Raw genomic sequence first — 23,835 nt, 5'->3', positions numbered from 1 at the left:
TTTCTCACTTATTTATGTAGGTACTTGATGCATATTAATGGAAAACAGTAAAAAATGAATTTTTTTCCTAATCTTAAATAGCTGTGTAATCAAAATTATGTATTTTATAATCTAAGAAAATAGTATGCAATAATTTCCTTAGAATTTTTAAAAGATCACATGTTAAAGAAACTTCTAACCAATTTTGGTAACTATTAAAGGATTCGATCAACATCTTTCCATCTTAAACTACTGATGCCAGAATTCTTGTAACTCCTAAACTCTGGTTTTCCAATGTAGTAAGATTCTCCTTTGCTAAAACAGCTGGAACCTTGCATTTTATACACACACACACACACACACACACACACACCCCTACTTGTGGAAAATCTAAGCTATTTAAACACCATAAGCACATGAACTTTTAAAAAATGTTTTAAAATGCAGGAGTAGAAATGATCACACCTTAAGGTACAAAAGATATCTGGGCATTTTCAGATTAATCTAATATACAGTAACATATTAAGTGGAACCCAGTCCCTTGAAGTGGTCTGGACACTGGGATAGGCTCCTGAGAACCTTAAAACCATTCCATGTAGAACATCAAAATTTAATAAAGAAAATAACAAATCTAGAACATATTTCATAGCAGAGACCTATTAAAAAATGTTAAGTACCTTTTGTAAAGACCTTGAAGCATCACTTAAAATAATGAACTATTTTAATACAGTAAACTGATATTAACATGAAGCTTGAACTACCACAAAGTCTTATTACTCAAGTTGGTCACTGGACCAGCAGGATCAGCATCTAAAGATAATTCAAAATTCTGTGATGAACTTAGAATAGTTTTCAAACAAATTTAATGCCAAATATTTGCTTACACAAGTAATCCTTTAAATCTGAGACTTTAGAGTAACTATAAAACAGGGGCAATATTATCTTTAATAATATTTACCTGAATAACCTTCTACTTTTAGGATGAATAACAATTTTAAATAAATAAATCATTTTATAAAATATGTAGATTCAAAAATTAGAATAACTTAAAAATAAAAGATTAATTTTTTAATCAAATAACTTAAGGGTAATTCAATCATATACCTCACATTAAAATCTGTAATAAAAATAATCACAATTTGACCTATCCTACTTTTATTAAACTGTTTATGTTATATAAAGAATCTATCTTAAATAAAGGTGACATTATTTTGAAAAGTTATCCTAGGGAACTACTGCCTTTGAAAGAAAACATTACCTACTGAAAATAACATGATATAAAAGAATCTAGATGCTTAAAAAAATTACTTTGAATATCCTGTGGAAGTCTATTTTTCCATACCACAGAACATAGACACAAGCTATCAAATACCTACAAAAAACTGATGCTGTTATGTTGAGAAAAGTAGAGAGACAGAAAAGAAATTTCAGATTAAGTTTTTCATTCAATTTTATTTATCCATAGTTTGCATTGGTATTATACATTTAGGGTTTCATTTATTTTTAAATGCATCAGAAAAATCAATCATGATAGATCTGTGGCCAATACAAACATTTCTGAATTCTTCAAAAAATTCTGTTAGAAAAGTCAATAAACTAGTATTCTATAAAGATAATTATTAAACAAATGGTAATGCATTTTCACTCTTTATTTCAATTCTAACTTATCCAACATCACTTCTTTCTTGTACCCTACCGGAATAAAATTTAGCAGAAGTATCCATCTATTGCATTTTTAGGGCCTAATAAAATATTTTAGTTTGATTATGTAACCCTCTTCAAATCACATATCCAATTCAAATAATGATAATCATTCTTCATTCACAACTGATAAAGTAAATATATAATAACCATAAAAATTTTACAGTTATTTGAAAACCACTAAAAAAAAATACATCAGAGCCTTGATATAATGTGTCCTTGGGTACTGGGCTGTGAAAATGCCTTAGAGGTGGTGTTGCCTTTTGGCACTAAAGTAAATAAACGGCCATGGTATGGACTTCAGATGGACCCATCCTAAATGGAATTTTGCTTTATAGTAAAAAAATGCTACTGTGAGGTTCTGGTGTACTTTCTCTTTAAAGTAATAATTAATTGACAAGTGAAATGCAGTAAGAAAATGGCCTATAATTTCACTAATATTTCAATGACATGAAACAGAAAAATATTTATAAAATAATTAACATCTAGAGTGATTATTAAGAGGAATCCTATAGCATGATAACTATGAAAGCAGTATGAATGATTGCTTTAGCTTTTAATGGTCACTTTATTTGTAACATTATCAAATTTCTACAATAAAAACTAACAACTAAAGCATTTATTTGCCATTTTTTACCTTTATTACCCAAGTTTTCACTAGGGAGATTATGTCAATGAAGTTGTTTTTTACTTTTTTAGATCCAACTGAAAAACAGTTACTAATTAGCTCAAATATTTAAAGTAATAAATTACTAATAATTTAATTTTTAAACCATATAGTCATAAGAACCTTTAATTCTTTAAAAGCTCCAATTTGACCCTTGGGGAATGTAGAAAACACATCTGTATTCTAAAGCTAAAATTTAATTATATGGCTTCATGCCAACTGATTCAAAATATTAGTTGTTTCTAAATCAGCCCTTATTAAACCATTTGGCACAATACTTTTTGTCTTTTCTATATACCCTTTGAAACACCCAGGCCAACGTTTTTAATAAGTTGCATCCATTGTAAGAGGTAACAAGTGCAAATAATCACATACATAAGATATGATACTTGCTTGACTACTACAAAAGTAATTATACTAAGGTTCTTCTATAGGAAACAAAGTTATTCATTACAGTAATGTTTTTGAAAAATTCCTGCACTACTACCAATGGAAATTTATCCACCTCTAAATTAAACAAGGACTTTATGTAACAATATACTTATGAAAAAATTTCTAGAATGGTCTGTGTTTAATTCAATATCATGTTAGTTGAGGATCCTAAGATTTACAGGATCCACAAATGGCCAAATTTCTAATAAAAACCTATTCCTCAATTGTTGTTCTTTGACTCTGAATATAACCAAAAGCAGCACAGTGATGTAATGTTCCTGAAAGTCAAGATATAAACAAAAACTTTGGCAGTTTTTTCAAAATGTCCTTGATAATTAGTACTTTGCTAGTTCTCAAAAACTTTACTGCTTTGTGTAACATTTTCAACACAGAAATAAAATACTCTTCAAACAATACATTTTAAAAGATGATTAAGTCTGCAAAATTAAATAGCATAAATTAAGCATATTAATATTGTTTTTTGACAACATGAAATAACCAATTTAAGGAAAATTGCAATGGACTAAACAAAAAAACCACAAATATCACAATGTGAGGCACATTTAAATCCTCACATGTTACTGACCTTACAAAATCTACTAAAATATTTTAAAGTTTCACGGATTCCATTAGTACATAAAAAGAAATTGCAAAAATGTTTAAGACTATAAAAAAGTCATCAATTACACAGGCACTTCACATGTAAACAATCTACAGTACAACTGAAAATATTTTGGCAACAACCTATAATACTAAAAGAATTTAATATAAAGTCATAACTCTGTATTTTTCTACTCATTTATTTTCTAGAAAACTAAGACCAAAGATTAAAGAAACTGTGTATAAACTAGGATTAGAAGTGTATTAAATAACTCAAGCATAGACTTGTTTAAACCGGTAAAAAAAGATTACCTTATCCAGACATTAACCGGTATGTGTGCTATATTAAAAAATTAAACCCAATGTAGTTATAAAATTGAAATCATATTTTAAACTTAGTATCAATTTGATTTTTTAATTTAACACACTTTTCTTAAAAACTAAGGCTTGATCTATTAAAATTATTTTTGATTAGTCTTATTCATGAATTTGAGATATCTGAAATCACTTCAAATAAATGAAACTATACACTTATGACTTTTACGTGGTATATTAAGCCATAGAAAGCTGAGATGCCTTGGTTGTAGGTAATTCAAGAAGAGCCTGAACTGTGACACCAACTTTCACAAGACCTCTTTCTTCCAAAATATGATGAGGCAAACAGAGTCTTTCCTGAAAAACAAAATAAGAGATATGTGAACATTTGTTCTTAAATAGTGAAGTAAAGCCTCAATTAATCAAAATTGGATTTTTAAAACATACTTTCTATAAAACTTCAAGTAAAGAGCACACAATTCTAATTCATTCTAATCTAAAATGTCTGCTTTTAAAGCTAGACTTTAATGGTATGGGATTCTATTTTATGGGCTGTATTTGATCTGAGGTCCATTTGATTCACCCAAACAAATGTTTTAAAATGAGCCTATCATGCTAAATGTTTCCTAAGCTCTCGTGCTGGAGTAGAAAGAACACTGTATCTCCAGCCAGGAGATCTAAGGGCTACGTAATCTGAAGTATTACAATTTCCTGAGACTCAAGTTTCTTCATCCCGAAGATGGAACTGCGTGAGAAAGAAACAGAGCAGTCTGTATGTGGGAACACTTTGTAAACTGTTCAGTGCTGTACAAAATTGGCCACTCTGGTTCTTTCTACCACATCTGACGTTCCATGGTCTCTGATATACGAAGCACTTCAGTACTTTTCTTGTCTTAAGGGTACTTCCCTCCAGCTTCTAGTGATGATGTGTTGCTTCTTAGCTCTAATAGTCTAAAATTTGAAAAATGACTATGGCCTCCTCTTCTAAGCACATTGTGTGTCATTTGATCTTCACAACTGTAGGAGAAAGAGGTTTAGAGAAAACTTTGCATTAGGTTTCATTAGCCCTCACTGATCCTCTTCTAATATCCTAAGGTTTTTAAAGGGTTCTGCTTTCACTCTCTTCTCATTTTACACTATATCCTCTCTTTGGTACTTCCAAAGCCTTATCAAAACGGCAAGGGTTAACGAAAAACTGCGTGCATGTGTACATCATCAAATACATTTGGTAGCTACTTTTGAAGGAACAGTGCTGTCTACTGCTTCAGTTGGGACATCCCTCGCCTCAGGAGAGTAAGCTAGTAATGGATGGAGTGGGCGGCAAACAGAGCAGCTACAGGCCCCATCTAGTCCATAACTGTGTTTTAGTTGGCTAGCACAGTGTTTTACAAATGTGTAAACATTAAGTTGTGTGTGTTTTTTAAATCTAGTGTTTCTGGAAACATTGAAAGCCTTGGCAAGATTGGACCCCTAGTCCCAAAAAATAACTATATCCTCGACCTTGATTACTTTCAAAAATATACTTTCTGCCAAGGTCTCTCTGTTGAGCTCCAGATACAAATGTCAACTTGATACAGTCAAATGGATGCCCAACAGACATATCGAAATCAATGTGTCCATAACAGAACTACTTCCTCACTAAATTAACTTGTTCTTCTGCATTCTATACCCAAGTCAGTAATATACTGTGTAATCTCTCTCAACATAAACCTGGGAATCATAATAGTCTTCTTTCTTCCTTCCTTACTCCAATAACCCATTCACCAAATACTACTGTAATATTCCATTTATCAAGAGTTCTCAAAGCTTTTTTATCTCCATTTTCACTGCAACATTAGTTGCCCTCCTAACACTTTGCTTATTTATTAAAATAACCACTGAAGTATATATTAGAAAACAGGTTTCAAAGCAATGATTTTAACTCTCACCTTAGAAAGTAGAAAAGAGTACATTAAACCAATGGCAAGAAGAAAGACAGAAATAATAGGGAGGAAAACATTAAAATAAACAGAAAATAACAGGAAAAAAGTCAATGAAACCAAATGTTAGTTCATTCAGATTTTTTTTTAAAAAATCAATAAGCCTTTAGCTAGGTTAATCAGGAAAATAAGAAAATATATATGTTACCAATATCAGAAATAAGAAAAATAACACCAGAAGAGATTCTATAAATACTAAAATGATAAATAACTTTATAATAAGTTTGGCAAACTGGATGAAATGGACAAAATCCTTGAAAGACAGAGTATACCAAAGCTCATGCAAAAAGAAATAAATTTGATCATGGGCCTAAATGTAAAACCTAAGATTATAAAACTTCTAAAAACAAACGCAGGAGAAAATATTTGTGACTTTGATTTATGCAAAGATTTCTTTGGTTTGACACCATGATAAACTTTAAGTCAAAAATATGTAAAACCGTTCTTTGAACGATACTACAATAAGAATTAAAAGACAAGCCAAAGACTGGGAGACAATGTTTGTAAATCATATATCTGATAAAGCCTTTCTACATGATTTATAAAGAAATCTCAAACTCAATGATAAGAAAACCCAATTAAAAAACTGACAAAAGATTATAATAGACATTTCATAAAAGAATCCATGCAAATGGCAAATAAGCCCTTGAAAATTTGATTAACATCATTAGTCTTTAGGCAAATGCAAAGTAAAACCATATTGGCAAACCAGTACATTCCTATTACAATGGCTAAAATTGAAAAGACAAAAAACAAAAAAACCACTGACTATATTGAATGTTGCTGAGGATATGAAGGAACTAGAACTCATACACTCCTGACAGAAATGTTAAATTGTACAGCCACTTCAGAAAATAGTTTTGTACTTTCTTTTTTGTTTATTTTGGGGTGACACTGGTTAAGAATACTTTATAGGTTTCAAGTATACATTTCTATGATACATCATCTGTATATTGCATTGTGTACCCACCAACCAAAGTAAAATCTTCTTCCATCACCATTTATTTGACCCCCTTTACCCTTCACTGCCCACCACCTCCCTTCCTCCTGGTTACCCCCATACTGTTGTCTGTGTTTATAAATTTTTGTTTGTTTTTCTTGTTTGTTCACTAGTTGATTTCAGTTTCATATCCCACATATGACTGAAACCATATGGTTCTTGACTTTTCCTGTCTGACTTATTTCACTTAGCATGACATTCTCAAGATCCATCCAAGTTGTCGCAAATGGCAGTAGTTCATCTCTTCTTATGGCCGAGTAGTATTCCATTGTGTATATGCACCACATCTTCTTTAATCATCTATTGAAAGACACTTTGGTTGTTTCCATGTCTTGGCCACTGTGAATAATGCTGCAATGAACACAGGGGTGCATATATCTGCGAATAAATGTCTTCAAATATTTCAGGTAGATACCCAGAAGAGAGGTTGCTGGGTCATATGGCAATTCTTTTCTTTTTTTAAAATATATTTTTATTGATTTTTAGGGAGAGAGGAAGGAAGAGGAATAGAGAGAGAGAAACATCAATGATCAGCTGCCTCCTGCATGCTCCCTACTGAGGACCAAGCCCAAAACCTGGGCATGTGCCCTGACGGGAATCAAACCATGACCGATTGGTTCATGGGTCAACGCTCAACCACTGACTCACACCTGCCAGGCTGGCAACTCTATTCTTAATATTTTGAGGAAACTCCATACTGTTTTCCATAGTGGCTGTACCAGTTTACATTCCCATCAGCAGTGAATGAGGGTGCCTTTTTCTCCACAACCTCTCCAACACTTGATATTACCTGTCTTGTTGATTATAGCCATTCTAACAGGTGTGAGGTGGTATCTCATTGTAGTTTTATGTGCATTTCCCTAATAGCTAGTGAAGTTGAGCATATTTCATATATCTGTTGGCCATTTGTATGTCTTCTTGGGAGAAGTGTCTGTCCAGGTCTTCTGACCATTTGACCATTTTTTAACTGGATTTTTTATTTGCTTGGTGTTGAGTGGTATGAGTTCTTTATATATTGTACTTTCTTATGTTAAGATTACACCTACCATATGTTCCAGTCATTCCAATCCTAGGTTCCTAGATATTTACCCAAAATTAAAGAATGCCCAATAAATTCAATAAAAAGGGGGGAAAAAGCATATATCCAAAGAACATAAATGTTCATAAATGCCTTATTTGTAGTAATTCCTAAAACTGGAAATAACTGAAATGGCCATCAACAAGTCAATGGACCAACAAACTGGTGTATTCATACAATGAAATACTACGCAGCAATAAAAAGGAACGGCTTATTTATACATGCAACAGTGTGGAGTCTTAAAATAATTACACTGAGTGGAAGAAGCCAGAAAAATCCATACATATTGTATCATTCCATTTATGGACAACCCTAGATAGAAAAGGCAAACTAAACTGTAACAACAGCAGATTAGTGGTTGCCTGGGGCAAGGAAGGATTGCAAAGGGCCACAAGGTAACTTTTGGGGATAATGTACATGTTCATTATCTTGACTTTGGTAAAGTTCTCATGGTATATGCATATGTCAAAACTTATCAAATTGTACATTTTATTTATGTGCATTTTATTGTCTGTCAATTGTACCTAACAAAGCTGTTAAAAATACAAAAATATTCTAAAACACACACAAATTAAAGAACTGACTAAATATTACCATTTATAAGTCAGGAAACAAATGGAAGCTAAAAATAGAACTCTTTCCTCACTGCCAGTAGCTACAGAGTTTAGAAAATGGGAGTTTTGACTGACTCCTCCATAGCCCACCCTCCTTATGTTGAGGATGGGTAGGGCACAAACACTGCCCTAGAACACGCTGGAGAGAGAAGACAAGAGTACGCTAAGGAGAACAGTTTTTGTAAGGCCTTCCCATTGACCCTCCTTGCCAAATGTATCACAAGGGTGTCTGTAGTATGGTGGACTGTCTTTTCTTTCATGTAAAAGAATAGAGTATCCAAGTTAAGAGGGTGGGTTCTGGAGTTAGACTACCTGGGTTCATAGCATGGCTCCAATATTTATTAAAGGGGTGACCTTGGACAAGTTCCCTAACCTCTCTGTGCCTCAGTTTCTTCCTTAGTAAAACGCATTCATTCAACAGATGTTCATAGATAACTCCTCCCCCAAAACACTCTTAAAACAAAAATGGAAAAACAGAAAAATGTATATAATACAATATTATTAGGGGGGAAAAACCTTCCTAATTTTTCTATTTTCTCACTAAGAAATTAAGAGTACAAAAAAAAGAGCTAAAATTAAAAAGGTTAAGAATTAAAAATTTATATCATCATGTCAGCCATAGAGAAAAGATGTTAGAAGAGAACAGCATACAGTTTCCAAATTACACAGCAAGTCAACTGGTTCTCTCTATATAAATTATATTTATTTGCTTGAGAAAAGAGGTTAAAATGGAATCTGAAGACCAGACTATTATGAATGACACACTGGTGAAAAGATAGCTTAACAAGCCCAACTCACTATATAAGCATATCAAATCAACACATACATCTTAAACTTATGCAATGTTATATGTCAATTGTCTCAATAAAAAATAATTTTTAAAAATTTAAATTTCAAAAAACACAACTAGGTTGTGATCGGCTAACAATGTCATTTCCTCTCAAAAGTCAGTCATGCTGATGTCAGGTTTATCAGGTTTTCCACACAACAGTATTTTGATTATTCATTTTCATTATATATTTACGATATAGCTTTGTTAGCTTTACAGTACTGCAACTATTACGTGAAACATAAGCCAATTCCTACAAATTTCAGACAAAGTCTGTCCAGTGAGAAATTTTCATAGTATGTTACTAAGATTTCCAACTAGGCATTTTAAGTAAAGTTTAAAACACTGTTCACCTTGAATGTAAATCTAATCAGGGTCTGTCTGTCCATGGATTTATTGTGCAATTAAGGAGTCCAAATGTCCTCCAGCAGGAAAAATGATAGCAGCGATGATCAAAACCAAGTTGTAATATGGCTGCTAAGTTATGTTTATTCAATGAGGTGTACAATGACTCAATTTTCCCATATATGTGGCTGTTTTCTAAATGACTTTCAAAGCAGCTTAAAAACATTCATTAGAGAGCTGCTATAGTTAAAGCTGGAACTCAGTAGAAGGTACCAATGGAAGGTAATCATTTTCGTGTTCAAAAAGCATCCTTCATTCATGTTGCGAAGAATAAGAGTTCTGGTATACATGTAGTAAATTAATATCAAAATAATTATTTTGTTAGAAAAATGACAATTACCTGTGAGACCCCCAACTTTTTACAAGCATCAAGAAAATTTTCAACATTTCTTCGGCATTTTGCCATGCTCAGTTTAGGCTGTAAAGTAAGAAAAACAGGTATATCTTCAGGCATATTTATACAGAAATTAATCAAAATTAATATTATTTAAAGACAGTTTCAATAGGCTCTATTTTCCTTTAGAGGTCTTACAAACTGTAGACAAAACTTACCACCGCTGGTGATGGCACATGAATACTAGCTACGGAGCGTGGCCTTATATGATTGGCTAGATGGCAAAGAACAACCCCATCCATCAGCGCAGCTCCAATGTCATCAGGCAAAATTACTTTTAACTTGGATTCGAGATTCTATAAAGAAATAGGTATAAATCATAGATATTCTACCTAAATATGTTACATATTTATATTTATACTTACATTACAAATCATGATATCATCCAAAAATTTAAAGAGCACTGAAAATAAAACCCATATACACTGTTAATTTTCCAAGGTCAACCCATTTCTACCAAGCAGATCTGAAAGGTCAGTCTGGCTTACACTGCGAAGTTGTCGTATTTGCTCACGTTCTTCCCGTAAATGTTCCATCTTTCTTCTCATTGTAAATCCAGGATCTGCTGCCCCATATTCCTGGCGAGATGAGCGGCTAAAGGCTATAAAAACAGAAATTTCCTAGCTTATTACAAAGCTAATTTCCAACCACTGGTAGGAAAAGAGGCATGATAAAGAGAATCAATACAGAACTACAGAAAATGCTATTACTTAGTAATATATTCTAAATAGTTTTTACAGAACATGATTAAAATCTACTTATCTGCATAACTGAAAGCAACAGGGAAGACAAATGTAATGATTTCTACCACCTATATGTGTTCTTATTTAAACATACATTTTCAAAAACTTATGATCCAGGTTAAAAATTATTAAACATAAATCAGCCTTTATTATCTTTAAAAAAAAAGGAAATTACTCTTGAAGGTCAATACAGTTATTCAGGAATAGAAACTATAATTCAATACCTTGCCAAGTAACATGGATCCATTTTCTTTTGGGCTTGCCAAATGCGAAAAGATCCCTTTTTAAAACCACAATATAATGGAGTGCTATAATTTCAAACAATGTTTGGTCTGCTGGTAGAGTGGTCATTCTAATAGCAGTCACAGTAGAGTAGAAATAAGACTGCAGTATATCTAAGGCAAAAAGCTGAGGTTTCAGGAGCTTGAAGGTAAAGAGGAAGAAAGAAATGGGGAATGGGAATTGAAAAGACAAATAAGGTTAAGAGAAAATTACTTTTAGGAGAGGGGAAAGAATCTATGTGTACTTAAGACTATGGACTCAAATCCCATTAAGCTTGGAAACTCTAGTTTCATATATAACCAATAAATTTTATTTGCAGAATATATATTTACCTGATCTTGGCTTCAAGCCAAAAGGGCCATGTGAAAAACCATCAGTTCTATCATATTCCTAAAAACAGAAAACAAATAAAACCTCTTTTCTTTCAAAATAATTAAGGTAGTTATTCATATCCATTCCAATTTTGAGAAATATTTTTTTCCAATGATTAGTGAAGTAGAGAAAGGTAAACTGCATTTCAATCCAAATTGATAATTTCACTTTTAAAAAAGGTGTAGAAATATTTGCTAGACCTGATTACATAAGCCTTTAAATACTTCTCTCACAGTGTAAGTAAAATTAAAAAGAAAATCATTGAAGTGAATAAAATAAGTAGATATTACTTTTGAGTAAATAACAAATAAAAGTCTCCCCCAAAATGAAGTAAAGTTCAATGAAAAGATAAGTGAAATTAGCAACATTTACTCAGTATCTACCACGGACTTGACACTTAGTGGATAATATGAGGCAAAGCCACACATGCATACTAATAGGAGCTGCAGAATGATAAATTATTATGTCTTCTACTTGAATGCACGTTGCTTCAAAGTGCTTTCACACAGGTATATGCTGTGGAAAGATTTCTGGCATATTTTTTAAAATCTGAGCTTGGAGTCAGAAAGCTTAGGCTAAATCTTAAGCAAGACATTTAATTTCTCTGTGACTTTCTTCATCTTTAAAATGGGGTGTTGTGAAGATTAACTGAGATAACTAAAAGAAAGTAGTTTGTAAATGTCAGGTGGTAAGATAATGTAATTTTAGCAGCATCTTAATTAATCTGTGCAGCAACTGTGAAGTATATAGAGTATGGGTTTCAGTCACTTCTCCACCATTTATCGACTGGAGTCTTTGGTTGAAGTTATCAGTCTCTTCAGCTGTGAAATGATGAGGCTAATATCCAGCTCACAGGACTGCTCTTAGGTTCAAATGTACAGGCAAGTCTTTGCTAGGAGTAAAGTACTATACCAATTTTTTAAATCATTTTCCTCTCACAGATGAAACTGAAGCAATCAGAGTTCTGTTGATTCTCTGAATTTTCTGCTGATTAACATGTGATATAGAGTTCAAGCTGAACGTCAGTTGAACTACCAAAACACATGCTCACCGCCAGGCCGGGCGTGGCTCAAGCCATTGAGCATCGACCTAGGATCCAGGAGATGGAGGTTCGATTCCCAGTCAGGGCACATGCCCGGGTTGTGGGCTCGATCCCCAGTCAGGGGCTTACAGGAGGCAGCCGATCAATGACTCTCTCATCACCGATGTTTCTATTTCTCCCTCCCTCCCCCCTCTCTCTGAAATCAGTAAAGATATATTTAAAAAACAAAAACAAAAAAAACGCCACATGCTCACCAACCTATGCATCCACAAGCCTCAGTTTGTCTTCATTCTTTTGGTAAAATGTTATGAATTCCCAGACAAAAATTTTACTTATCCAAAAGCAAGCAAAATGTATTATATAAATAACGTAATTTACTTGAGAAAACTGGCACTAATACTCTCCCTGTGAGCACTGATCATAAAATCACAAAGCAATTAGGCAAATAGTCACTTAATATGCTTACATTTGTTATAACTGAAAGTAAAGGACTTACAAAAGCATATGACAAAGACTAATTTGGATATCCTAATTTAAATTATTTTCCAAAAGAGTGTAAATCATTTTTCTTGCCATATCATTTAGAAACATGTTCATAAGACTAATGTAAGACTAATGTCCAACTCTATTTAAAAGTTCTACAATGCAGCAACTCATCTAAAACAAACAACCCTAGCTTTTAAAAATATTTAACACTAACTATATAAAATGAAATACTATCTAATTAACCAAAGTTATATGGTGAATTTGGATCATCCAAATATTTAGACAAAGTCTTGAATTCACCAAATGAATGCATAATCACTTACTTACTAATGCCAATACACTTTGAGAATACTAAATAAGGTAATCTGAAGTACAAGAGATACTGTTTGGAATTTTTGAAACTTATCTCTTGTAAAGCAATAGGCTTAACTAAATTAGAAAAACCAATCATTCAAACCACCAGATTATTTCATTGAGATCTCACAAACTCTCAGCTACCCCTTCTCCCCAGTACCCTCCTCTCCAGTTTAAGATGCTAGGAAATGTGTATCCTCCTGTCGATAGGAACAACCCACTGCAGGGATGTTTCTCGTGGAAAAAGGAAGTTTCTCTTGCATTGCTTTCAGACCCAATTGGTTATGAGAAAAACCAAAGGTCACTGTACAATGCTGAAGTACTCTGTTTGCAAATTTAAAATTTTAAATCTGTTTCTATTATTTATTTTAAAATATGGATTAATTATACAACATAAAAATTATATAAACTGAATGCTTTTCTGTGATCCATAGGCATTTCCCAATGGGTAATTTGTTATATTTATTATGAACATTTGTACAAAAATATGGTGGTGTTCTTAGAATTCTTTATAGGCTAAGTTTGTACAAATCAACCTATGTGGCTTTCTAAATATGGATGAATAAATTACATTTGTAAAAAAAAGATGAGGTTAGAGAGAAGAGAAAGAAAGAAACTTATGTAAACATATAAAAACAGAACTTGTACCTCAGATGATACTGGAGATTGTGGTGACATATTAGCATTATCACTGTCTTGCTAAAATATATAAAAATAAAAAGATGAAAATGAAATTAAAACATGAATGATGATTCAGACATATAAAAAGAAAACTGAAAATTGTTTTGATCAACTGCTAAGGAAAGAATCTGGAAAATACCATCTACCACCTCCTACTCAAAGTGTGGTCTGTGAACCAGCAGCATCAGCATCCTCTGAGAACTTGTGAGAAAGGCAGAATCTCAGGCCTCCCCTAGACCTACTTAATTAGAATCTGTATTTCAATAAGATCTCCAGGTGACTCATAAGCACTTAAAAGCTTTAGAAGTACTATCTACTCACATCAAATATTTTCCTATAAATTTATTTCCTTTAAATATCACAAAAGAAAAACCTTTTCATATTTCTTAGAAAAGATCCATGTTAATATTAATTTCTGATGGGAAACTGCAATAATATGTTACAATCTAAGGCAGGTACCTGGAGGCATGCAAAAATTCCATCACCTCAAATAAAAACATTTACCTGGAAAACATGTGCAGCTAATATAGGCTTAGAAATAATTACAAATAATTTAATTGCATAAAATAATATCAAGTAGTCCATGTTTTTTAATCGACTACTATCAACCAAATACAAAAATCTTACCATTTAATCTTGAATGTGCATACCACACAGGACATTTATTCACCATTCAACAAATGATTACTGACTACCTACTATGTGTCAGATACTGTGCTATACATTAGAAATACTAAAATTTAGTAAAATATCTTCCACTCAAGGATCTCTCGGTCTAGAGGGGAAAGAGATTCATTTATACAGGCAATACAACCTTCTCAGAAAAATGATAGGGCTTTAAATGGCATATTATGAGGCACAGATAAGGCACTTGGAGAAATGGTTGAGAAAAGCAAATTTCCTGAGAAACTAAAAAAAACTGAAGTGTTTACCAGAAAAAGAAAGGAACAGCATTCCAAGATAAGAGGACAAAACAAAGGCACAGAAGCAATGAATGAAGAGTGCAGAAAACTTTTGAGCAGTTCCCTATTGCTGGAGAGGAAGGTGAAAGGAGGGCAAATCGGGATTTGAGGCTAATAAGGTAAGCAGGGGTTTGATTAAGGACTTAGAATTTACCCTCTAAGTGATGGGGAGACATTGAAGCTTTCTAAGCAAGGGAATGGCCTGATCATATTTATGTTCTTTGAAACAATCATTGTGGCTGCAGGAAGAATGGATTGGAATAAGGGAGGGATGAGCAAGGATGCTACTGCAGGAGTACAGGCAAGAAACAATGAGGGCCTGTGCCAGGACAAGAAGAGCATATATATGCAGGTGGGGATGTATTCAAAATATTTCAGTATCAAAAAAAAAAAGTAGGTCTTGGTAACTGATTAGATATTGAGGCAGGCAGGACCAAAGTGGATATAAAATATAAAGGGACAAGGAGAAAAGCCAAGCTGAACTACAACTCAGGGTTCAGCAAATGTTTTCTGTGTGATTCCATTTCATAAAATTAAAGGAGGTTTCAGAAGCCCTGCCAAGAACCAACATCAAATTAACTACCAATACCTCCAAACAAAATACACAAAGCTTAAGTATTTATGGTGATGAGATGATCATTTGAAAAATTCTAGGCTGCTGCATAGCTTAAAATGGTGATGTAAAAAATTTACAGTAATGCACCAACTGTAGAAATCTAATTTTAAATGTAAAATAGTACACAGAATTTGTGGAAAGAGATTAATAAATTCCAAACAAATCTCAATTGACTACCAGGCTGTTTTAGGAAGAGGAAAGATGTGAAAGTGTAAAAATTTTAAATTCGTGAATTACAGATTCAAGAAGAATGTTAAAACTCTAAAATTTGAACTATTGGAAATTCTGTTACCAATAAAAGCATACAGAAATTACATGATGAAATTAATAATTATATGATGATGCTCAGTTTTTATTATTGGAGAAAACCTAGGCATTAAATCAATAATGAAGACACTGAAAGATGGGTTGCATTTTACTCTGATTGAGCCAATTACATAGGAAAAGGGAATATTTTAAGTAATTGATAATATTACCCTCTTTTCTCACCTCATCATTTTCGTTGCCGCTGGAACTCTTCCTTGACGCTTTATACTGAAAAAGAGTTAAAACATGTACTTTATTTTTCCTTGAACACAGAAGTTCTCTACTAGTAAATTACGTGAGGTTTGTCCATATTTTGCTGTTTTATTAAAGTATCCGATACTAAGTTTAATTACATAACCAGTTTAAATAGTCCTATTATTTACCAATAGCTAACACATACAGTACTTTCTATGCGCAAGGCACTGTTTTAAGTACTTTACATATATCAAGTAACGATTCTTCCCTAAACCAACCCATTTTCCATTCATTCAGTTTTGCAATCTGAGGGTTGTCTTAAGTCTTCCTTTTTCTTATTCTGCTCTATCCAATGTCATCAAGTCACTTGTTTTTGTTACCCCAGACTTACCTCTGAATTCTCACAACTATCACCCTATCTAGGGCCCCATTATCTCATACTTAGTCTGTAATCTCACCAATCAAAAATGTCATCTATTAAGAACCTACTGATTTCAGGTAAAATAAACAACCCACTATATTAAATGTATATATTGACTATACAATAATAGTAATAGTGAAAATAGCTAACTCTATGTTAGCACTTACTATATATATATATATATATATATATAGTGTGTATGTGTATATATATATATATATATATATATACATACACACACACACCAGGCACTGACTGAAATGTCTTACATGTCAGGCACTGATTGATGTGTGTTACATTTATTAACCCATTTAATTTTCGTAACAACTCTAAGGTAAATACTATTATCTCCATTTTATACTTAGGCACAGAGGTAATATGCTCAATATCAAAAAATGCTAGTTTGTGAAAAAGTGCTCCTCAGACTCAAGGATATACACCATTAGTGTTCTTACTTCTGATTCCTCCTCACTACAAATAATCTTGCAGATCAGTGGTAGATTAACCTCCAAACTCTACCTGCAACTCATGGCTCTCCTGGTGAAAAACCTACTAACTTCTTTAACTTTTGGATTATGTCCAAATTACTTTGCCTGGCATTCAAGGTTGTATTTAGTGGCCTTGTTTACTTATGTAGCTTCATCTTCCATAATTCTTTGAAAAACACATAACCTACCTGGTAGCTCAACCACAAACTGGGGGCTGAGCAATATTAGGGGTTACAAATCCAAAACTTAAGTTCCTCCACTGTCTCTCCTGTGATTTAAGAGAAGTATCACTAATCTATCAGGGTGCTTGCTCTTTCCAGCTGATCCCAGACACGGTTTCAATATGCTTTCAATCCAATGTTCCGGACTGCCAATGAATGGAGTTTGCATGTGTGAATAAAACTATTTGCTATCACTAGGCATGATCCCTGCTTATGGCACTTATTCTTGGTTTTATTCTACTTAACAAAAGAGTGACATTTGAACAGCAGACCACAGTATTCCAAGATGGCATCAGTCATACCAACAAAGAAGAAGAAACTCATGGATGTCAAAATAAGGGAGCTGACTCGGGATTTTGCCCCTACAGGCACTGTTGGAGTATTTCTAAGAGATTACTACCTATTGATATTTACAAGAAGTATGTCAGTATGAAGAAAGGGAGCATCATGGAGTTTCTATCATGCTGGCAGCTTAGGCACTTTTCCACTACTGCCTTTCTTACAAAGAACTCAACAGTGAGCATCTACTCAAGTATCACTGAAGAGAGCCCAGTGTTGAGGGCACAGTCTGCGGTCATGACCATGACCTTCTTTGCCAGGCACCCCTGATCTTTGCTAAATGCTTTCATATTCTAATTGAGAATTAACACCCAATAATAGATGATTGGTACCAAAAAAACCCCCAAACAAAACAAAATTACATTTAAGTGAATGATAAGCTAATATTTCTTAAGTGCATACTCTGTGGCAAGTGCTATTCTAAGCACTTTAGATTAAATCATTCAATAGTAATAACAATCCTGTAAAAAAAGATACTATTAGAGTCATTTACTGATTTAAAAAAAAAAAAATGAGCTCAGCAAGGTTAGGTAATTCACCAAAGTCACACAGTTAGTAGATATCCCAAGTAAGGATTGGAACTCAACTGGTTTGAGTCTAGAAGCTCAGGTTCTCAACCATTATGCTATACTCCCATCTCTAAATCCTAAATAACTAGTAGGAATTTGCCAGAAAGGAAAGGGCTAATGGGACTCCCAGAAAGAAAAAAAAAAGGCACAAAGGAATAGAAAAGGCTCTGCCTCTGCAGAAAAGAGTAATGGGGCTAGTGAGGGGAGTGAATTGTGACAGGAAATAAAACTTAAAGAAGTAGGTAAGTATGGCCCGTGAAGTTTTTAAGCTGCCCAAACTCTACATTATTAATCATGGGGAGCCAATAAAGAAATTTAAGTCAGGGGTCTCTCAAAAGTTGTGAAACAAGAGAAAAGGGGACCATTAAGAAGTTATTATAGCCAATGATACTTTAATTTTTTTTAAAAAAAGAAGTTATTGCAATTGCCCAGACAAGAAAAATGAGGATTTCAACAAAAGCCAGGGTAGCTGAGATGGAGAAGAGGTGAAGAATTGGAAAAAGGATGTTTAATTAAAATCCCACTGACCAAGCAGGTGAGGGGAACCAGAGAGGGAAAGATGAAAGGGACTGAGACATAAAGCTTAGATAATAGTGCAGACACCATCTACCATTAACAAAAATAAAAAATAGAAAGGAGGAGCATGTTCCAGGGTGAAGGGCCAGGAAAGTGAGACATGTTGAATGTGAAATATATGTAGGGCATCCAGACAATTAGAAACATAGGTCTGTAGAATATAGAAAAGGTTCATGGGATGTAAATTCAGACCCAAGTGAATATAAGAGACACCTGGAGTCATAAAAGCTTCAGAGAGACTTTTTGGAACAATAAAAAGAGGATGAGACCCTAAAGAGCAAGCAGAAGAAAAGTCAGGAGAAAAGTTAGACAAGAATATCAGAAATGTAAGAGACATTTGAGGGAAGAAAAATGGGAGGTATAAATCAAGAAAGGAATTTCAGGAAGAAAGATGTGGCCGCCACTGCCGAATGCTACACTGGGCTTTGCCGTCAGTAAGTTTCGGTGCAGCTCCAGTGGGGGGCTGTTTCAATGGGGAGGAGGAGGTGAAAGCCAGACTGCAGTGGGTTAGAAATGCTGAGAAAGTAGAGACCTAGAAATGGCAAGTTAGGCCCTAAAAGAAAACAAAGATACAGCAACAGCTGAATGGGGAATCAGGAATAATGATACAGATCTGAGCTTACTTATAAGATGGAAGGTAAAGAGATTAAAAGGACATACAAGAGTGAGCGGATAACTGATAAAGGAAAGAAACAGAGGGTAATGCAGTCAAGAACTTAAAAAATGAGACTTGTATTATTGTTACTCAACTACTATTCTAATTAAAACTATCCATTATACATGAAAACTGAGAGAGATACTTAGTTTGCACTGTATATATTTAAAGGTCCTAAAACCCAAAACCTAATATATAGGTAGATTTGAAAATATTCTGTAAGTCCAACTTTTTATTAATTCAACTCAGCACTCCTTAGTTAATATTAGTCTGAATAACTGAAGTTTTATTATATCTAAATTTAAATACCACAAGAAAGGCCTGTTAAGAAACAGGTCAGTTCATCTCTGAAGCTTACATTAATTTCACAGGAAACACAGTAACTGTGCACAAACTCTGATTCAGAACAAATCAGGTTATTTCACAAGCCCAGCTGGCTTCCTTATTCCAGTATATAATTAACTATGATCATTAAAAATATATATAAATAAATATTTATCTTGGTGGTTAGCATTTAAATTAAAATATTATACTATATTTATGAAATTAGACATGTATTTTATGAGTCGTTATAATGTTTTATCACAACAGTAATGAGATACATTTGAGGGCAAATATATATAGCATTTCAATAAATCAAATAATCCTTAAAAGTAACTTGGTAGTTATTCTAACATTCTTTAACATTTTTTGGTTTAGAATTCAATCATCAAATGCATTTAAAATTCATGTATTATTATTCTTACAAGAAATTAAAGCTACTAATTTACATTAAAAATAATTTATCAATGAAAGGTTAGAGTTTTATTTTATTTATTTTCAAGTATGTCTTTACTGATTTCAGAGAGAGGGAGGGAGAGGGAGAGGGAGAGATAAAAACATCAATGATGAGAGTCATTGATCAGCTGCCTCCTGCACGCCCCCTGCTGGGGATGGAGCCCGAAACCCGGGCATGAGCCCTGACTAGGAATTGAACTGTGATCTCTTGGATTCTAGGTCGATGCTCAACCGCTGAGCCATGCTGGACGGGTAGATTTTCATATTTTATTGTGTCTCTTATTAATATAATATTAATACATTTCTGTAAAAGATTTTAAATAATGTATTTCTTAGAATAACTTTACTTTGAGAAATGCAGTGATTTTATCTTGGTAACAAGGACATTAAATTCTATTTACTAGAATAGTACATGACAGTGGCCAGGGAGTCTGAAAGAGTTAATATAACTCTCCTATAGTGATTTACTTACTCATATAATCTGACCCAATTTAATTTCTTGCTCACATAATCTGACCAATATGTTGAAACATTTTTCACTTAGTTTCAAGGACTTCCCTGAAAAACATACTACCCAAAATTAATCTTGGCAACTAAGAAGTGATAATAGAGCGACACACACACACACACACACACACACACACACACACACACTTTCAATAAGTATAACGAATAAGAGCACCAAAATTAATCATGTAATACAACGAAACCCCACGGCTCAGTTATCTATATGCATTAGGATAAAGTTGCACAAAAGCTCTGTGTGTTTCATAACACAGCAAAACACAAGAAGCTATCCCTGAGCGAACTCAGTGATAATTTGATATAAGTCTCTAGAGTAGTATATTTTAATATTTAATGAACTATAAATCCAGCTTAATTTCAGTAATTTATCTTATGAATAACCCTTTGGATTGTCAAAAGATAGGTAAGAGAAATTTTCTCTTTGAAAGACACTTCATAGAAATCTATGATATTTTAATCATGAAAATACTGGAAATTCTGAGTAATGGTTTGTACTTAACTCAGACAGTAGTATCTCAACTTTATAATTTTATTTTTTCATTTTAGGAAAAAATTGTTGGCATTCAATTTTTTTCAAGTATCCTAACACTGACATCTTCTGACTACTGAGGAGAACTACATATCTCCTTAAAACATTTCCCAGTGACTGAAGCTTATCTACATACCTATTTATTAAGTATGGAAGAAATTAACAGTTGTTGAATAATGATTATGTAATGGACACTTCAAAGATTACTGCATCTGATCTCTTAGCAATTTATGAAATAGCAATATTATAGGAAGTTATGTTTAGCCCATAAAAAATAAAATACTTATCAACAAATGGTGGGATTAAACTATTTTCTAAAGGGTCACAGAGGTCTCTATTAAGACTTTATTGAGAAGTTCGCCTGCATTACTGTAAAATATTTTAAAAACAATACAATTGCATTGATTTGAAGGTGTTTGTTCATTTGCTATTAGGTGATCTACATTAAGTAAACAGGCTGCAAAGCATACACTCTGGGTTCACATCATGACTCAGATGCTTATTAGCTAAGTGACCTGAAGCATATTACTTCGCCTCTCTGTACCTTAATTTCTCCTTCTGTAAAATAAAATTGATAATAATTGTACTTATTTAGTACAGTTGTTACAAAGATTACCTGAGTTGATATTTTTAAAGTACATAGTGCCTGGCACTTAGTAGGTGCTATGCAAGTGTTTTGATAAATAGACTTTGTAAGTTTTTATTATGCCGGTAGATTAAATAAATATTAAAATCTCATTTATTAGTTAGCAATACTAAAATTTCCCCTACATCATCAGTCAGTCATTAAGTTTTACCTATTAACAAATTTTATTGAGTGCCTCTGTTTAAAAGCCCCATAAACTAAAAGAGGGCACTTTAAAATAAATGTCAATATGTAAATATAATTACTGTTCTCTAAAATGTTGAAATAAATAGACTTTCACCGTTACTGACCAGGATTTTGCTTAGAACGTCTTTCCCTTTTCCCTATGTATATTACTTCTTCATTATCTCTCATATTGACCAGGTAACATAAAGCTCATTAAAAAGATTTAGTAGTTATTCGTTGAAGGATGAAACTTATCACAGGCTTCCTAAGACATATAACATTTTCATTTTGGTCATATGATACTACTCCCAAACATAAGTTATAATCCCTTATAAAGAAACAGATCAACGTGTATAAAGACCCACTGCTAGCAAACAGAGAAAACATGAAATATATTCCTATTTATTAATGATATAAACTTCAAATTACCTATAATTTAGCTTAGAACTATGTATTCTGATAAAATTATTATTATTAAATAAAAATTAGGATTTGGGAAACAAAAGGTGCACAAAGACAACAGAATTTGGTATTCATTGGTGAGGAAGTTGTTTGTACTGTTCACACGAGTCAGAAATTCCAATAAGGGATTCTGGCTCGTACTAAAGATTATTCCAATTCTAATGACTGGCATCTGCAAACTAGCAGATCTAAAACACAAATAGATATTATAATATTTACAAGGTCTACACAGTGAAATTTCATTAAACTATGCTAACTAGAAATCTGGGATAATTCAGATGTTCTGAGCTTTTAATTTAGTTAAAAGATCATTTTAATTCCCTGGCCAGTGTGGGTCAGTTGGTTGGGCATCATCCCGTGCACTGAAAGGCTGCCGGTTCAATTCCTGGTCAGGACACATGCCCAGATTGGGGGCTCCATCCAAGGTAGGGGGAATGTAGGAGGCATCAAGACAGCCAATCGATGTTTCACTCTCACATCGATGTTTCTCTTTCTCTCTCTCCCTCTCCCTTTCTTTTAAAAAATCAATAAAAATATATTTTAAAAATTTAATTAAAAAAAGAAATCTACTAATGCAATAAGAAAAGAAAATGGCAGGGAAAGCACTTTTAATCATTTTTAGAACCACATAAATAGCATTTACTTACATAGAAACAATTAAATGCTAATTGTAAATACATGTCAACTATTTATTGAAACAAATCCAATGAAGATCTTCTTGAAGCAATTCTTTTTTTTTTTTTTTAATATATCTTTATTGATTCCAGAGAGAGGAAAGGAGAGGGAAGGAGAGATAGAAGCACCAATGATGAGAGAGTCATTGATCGGCTGCCTCCTGCATGCCCTCAACTGGGGATCAAGCCCACAACCCAGGCATGTGCCCTGACCTGGAATCGAACCTCGATCTCCTGGATCCTAGATGGATGCTTAAGTGTAAGCCACACCCGGCCAGGTGAGGCAATTTTTTTGAAACATTACTACATATTGCTACAACCAGCAGTATAACAAACATTACATCTTTCTTGTAAAGAATTTGGTAAACCACAGTTCAGACTGATCTACTCACTCTTAATTATTCTGAATTACTGAAATAGTATGGATTTAACTGGATCGTTACCTGTACCATGTACATGCAGGAAATTAAGATAAAATAACGCATTTACTATATGTAACTAGAGTTATAGTATACCTTAGTAACATAAAACAAAACTAATAAAGTCGAAACTAATTACAATGTAAATTTCACAATTTTAATAAAGTACCTTGAAATATTCTTTCCTAATCTGTTTGCTTCGCCTCCTTTCTTCACTCTGCCAGATTATAGGCTGAGATTCTGGCCATGGTTGTTCATCTGTTTGATCCTTCTGATTTTCTAAGGGCTATAATGAGAAAATTTCTTTTAACTAAATAAATGAGAACAAGATATTAGG

General features: G+C 33.2%; 1 protein-coding gene, 1 non-coding gene and 1 pseudogene across 3 annotated transcripts in view; 1 reads left to right on the top strand and 2 right to left on the bottom strand.

Moving 5' to 3' along the window:
* Positions 1-1,404: 1,404 nt before the first annotated feature.
* Positions 1,405-23,835, bottom strand: part of LRCH2 (leucine rich repeats and calponin homology domain containing 2) — an 87,929-nt gene continuing 65,498 nt past the window's right edge. For both annotated transcript variants that reach the window (XM_016213557.2, XM_087829449.1), the window contains 8 exons: positions 23,668-23,784; positions 16,021-16,065; positions 13,921-13,971; positions 11,351-11,408; positions 10,482-10,594; positions 10,152-10,289; positions 9,940-10,017; positions 1,405-4,051 (listed from right to left, as the gene is read on the bottom strand). In XM_016213557.2, the coding sequence (XP_016069043.2) occupies positions 3,932-4,051; positions 9,940-10,017; positions 10,152-10,289; positions 10,482-10,594; positions 11,351-11,408; positions 13,921-13,971; positions 16,021-16,065; positions 23,668-23,784 (720 nt within the window). In that variant the 3' untranslated portion in view covers positions 1,405-3,931. The remainder of the gene's footprint in view (positions 4,052-9,939; positions 10,018-10,151; positions 10,290-10,481; positions 10,595-11,350; positions 11,409-13,920; positions 13,972-16,020; positions 16,066-23,667; positions 23,785-23,835) is intronic.
* Positions 13,461-13,589, bottom strand: LOC148090430 (small nucleolar RNA SNORA35). Its single transcript, XR_015713782.1, has one exon. It is a non-coding gene; the product is annotated as a small nucleolar RNA SNORA35 (small nucleolar RNA).
* LOC148090429 (ATP synthase F(0) complex subunit f, mitochondrial pseudogene) lies at positions 17,449-17,704 on the top strand (annotated as a pseudogene).

Source organism: Miniopterus natalensis, chromosome X (assembly GCF_054644295.1).
Source record: "Miniopterus natalensis isolate mMinNat1 chromosome X, mMinNat1.hap1, whole genome shotgun sequence".
Taxonomy (NCBI): Eukaryota; Metazoa; Chordata; class Mammalia; order Chiroptera; family Miniopteridae; genus Miniopterus; species Miniopterus natalensis.
The sequence above is the reverse complement of the archived record's forward strand: the minus strand, read 5'-3'. Positions and strand labels throughout refer to the sequence as shown.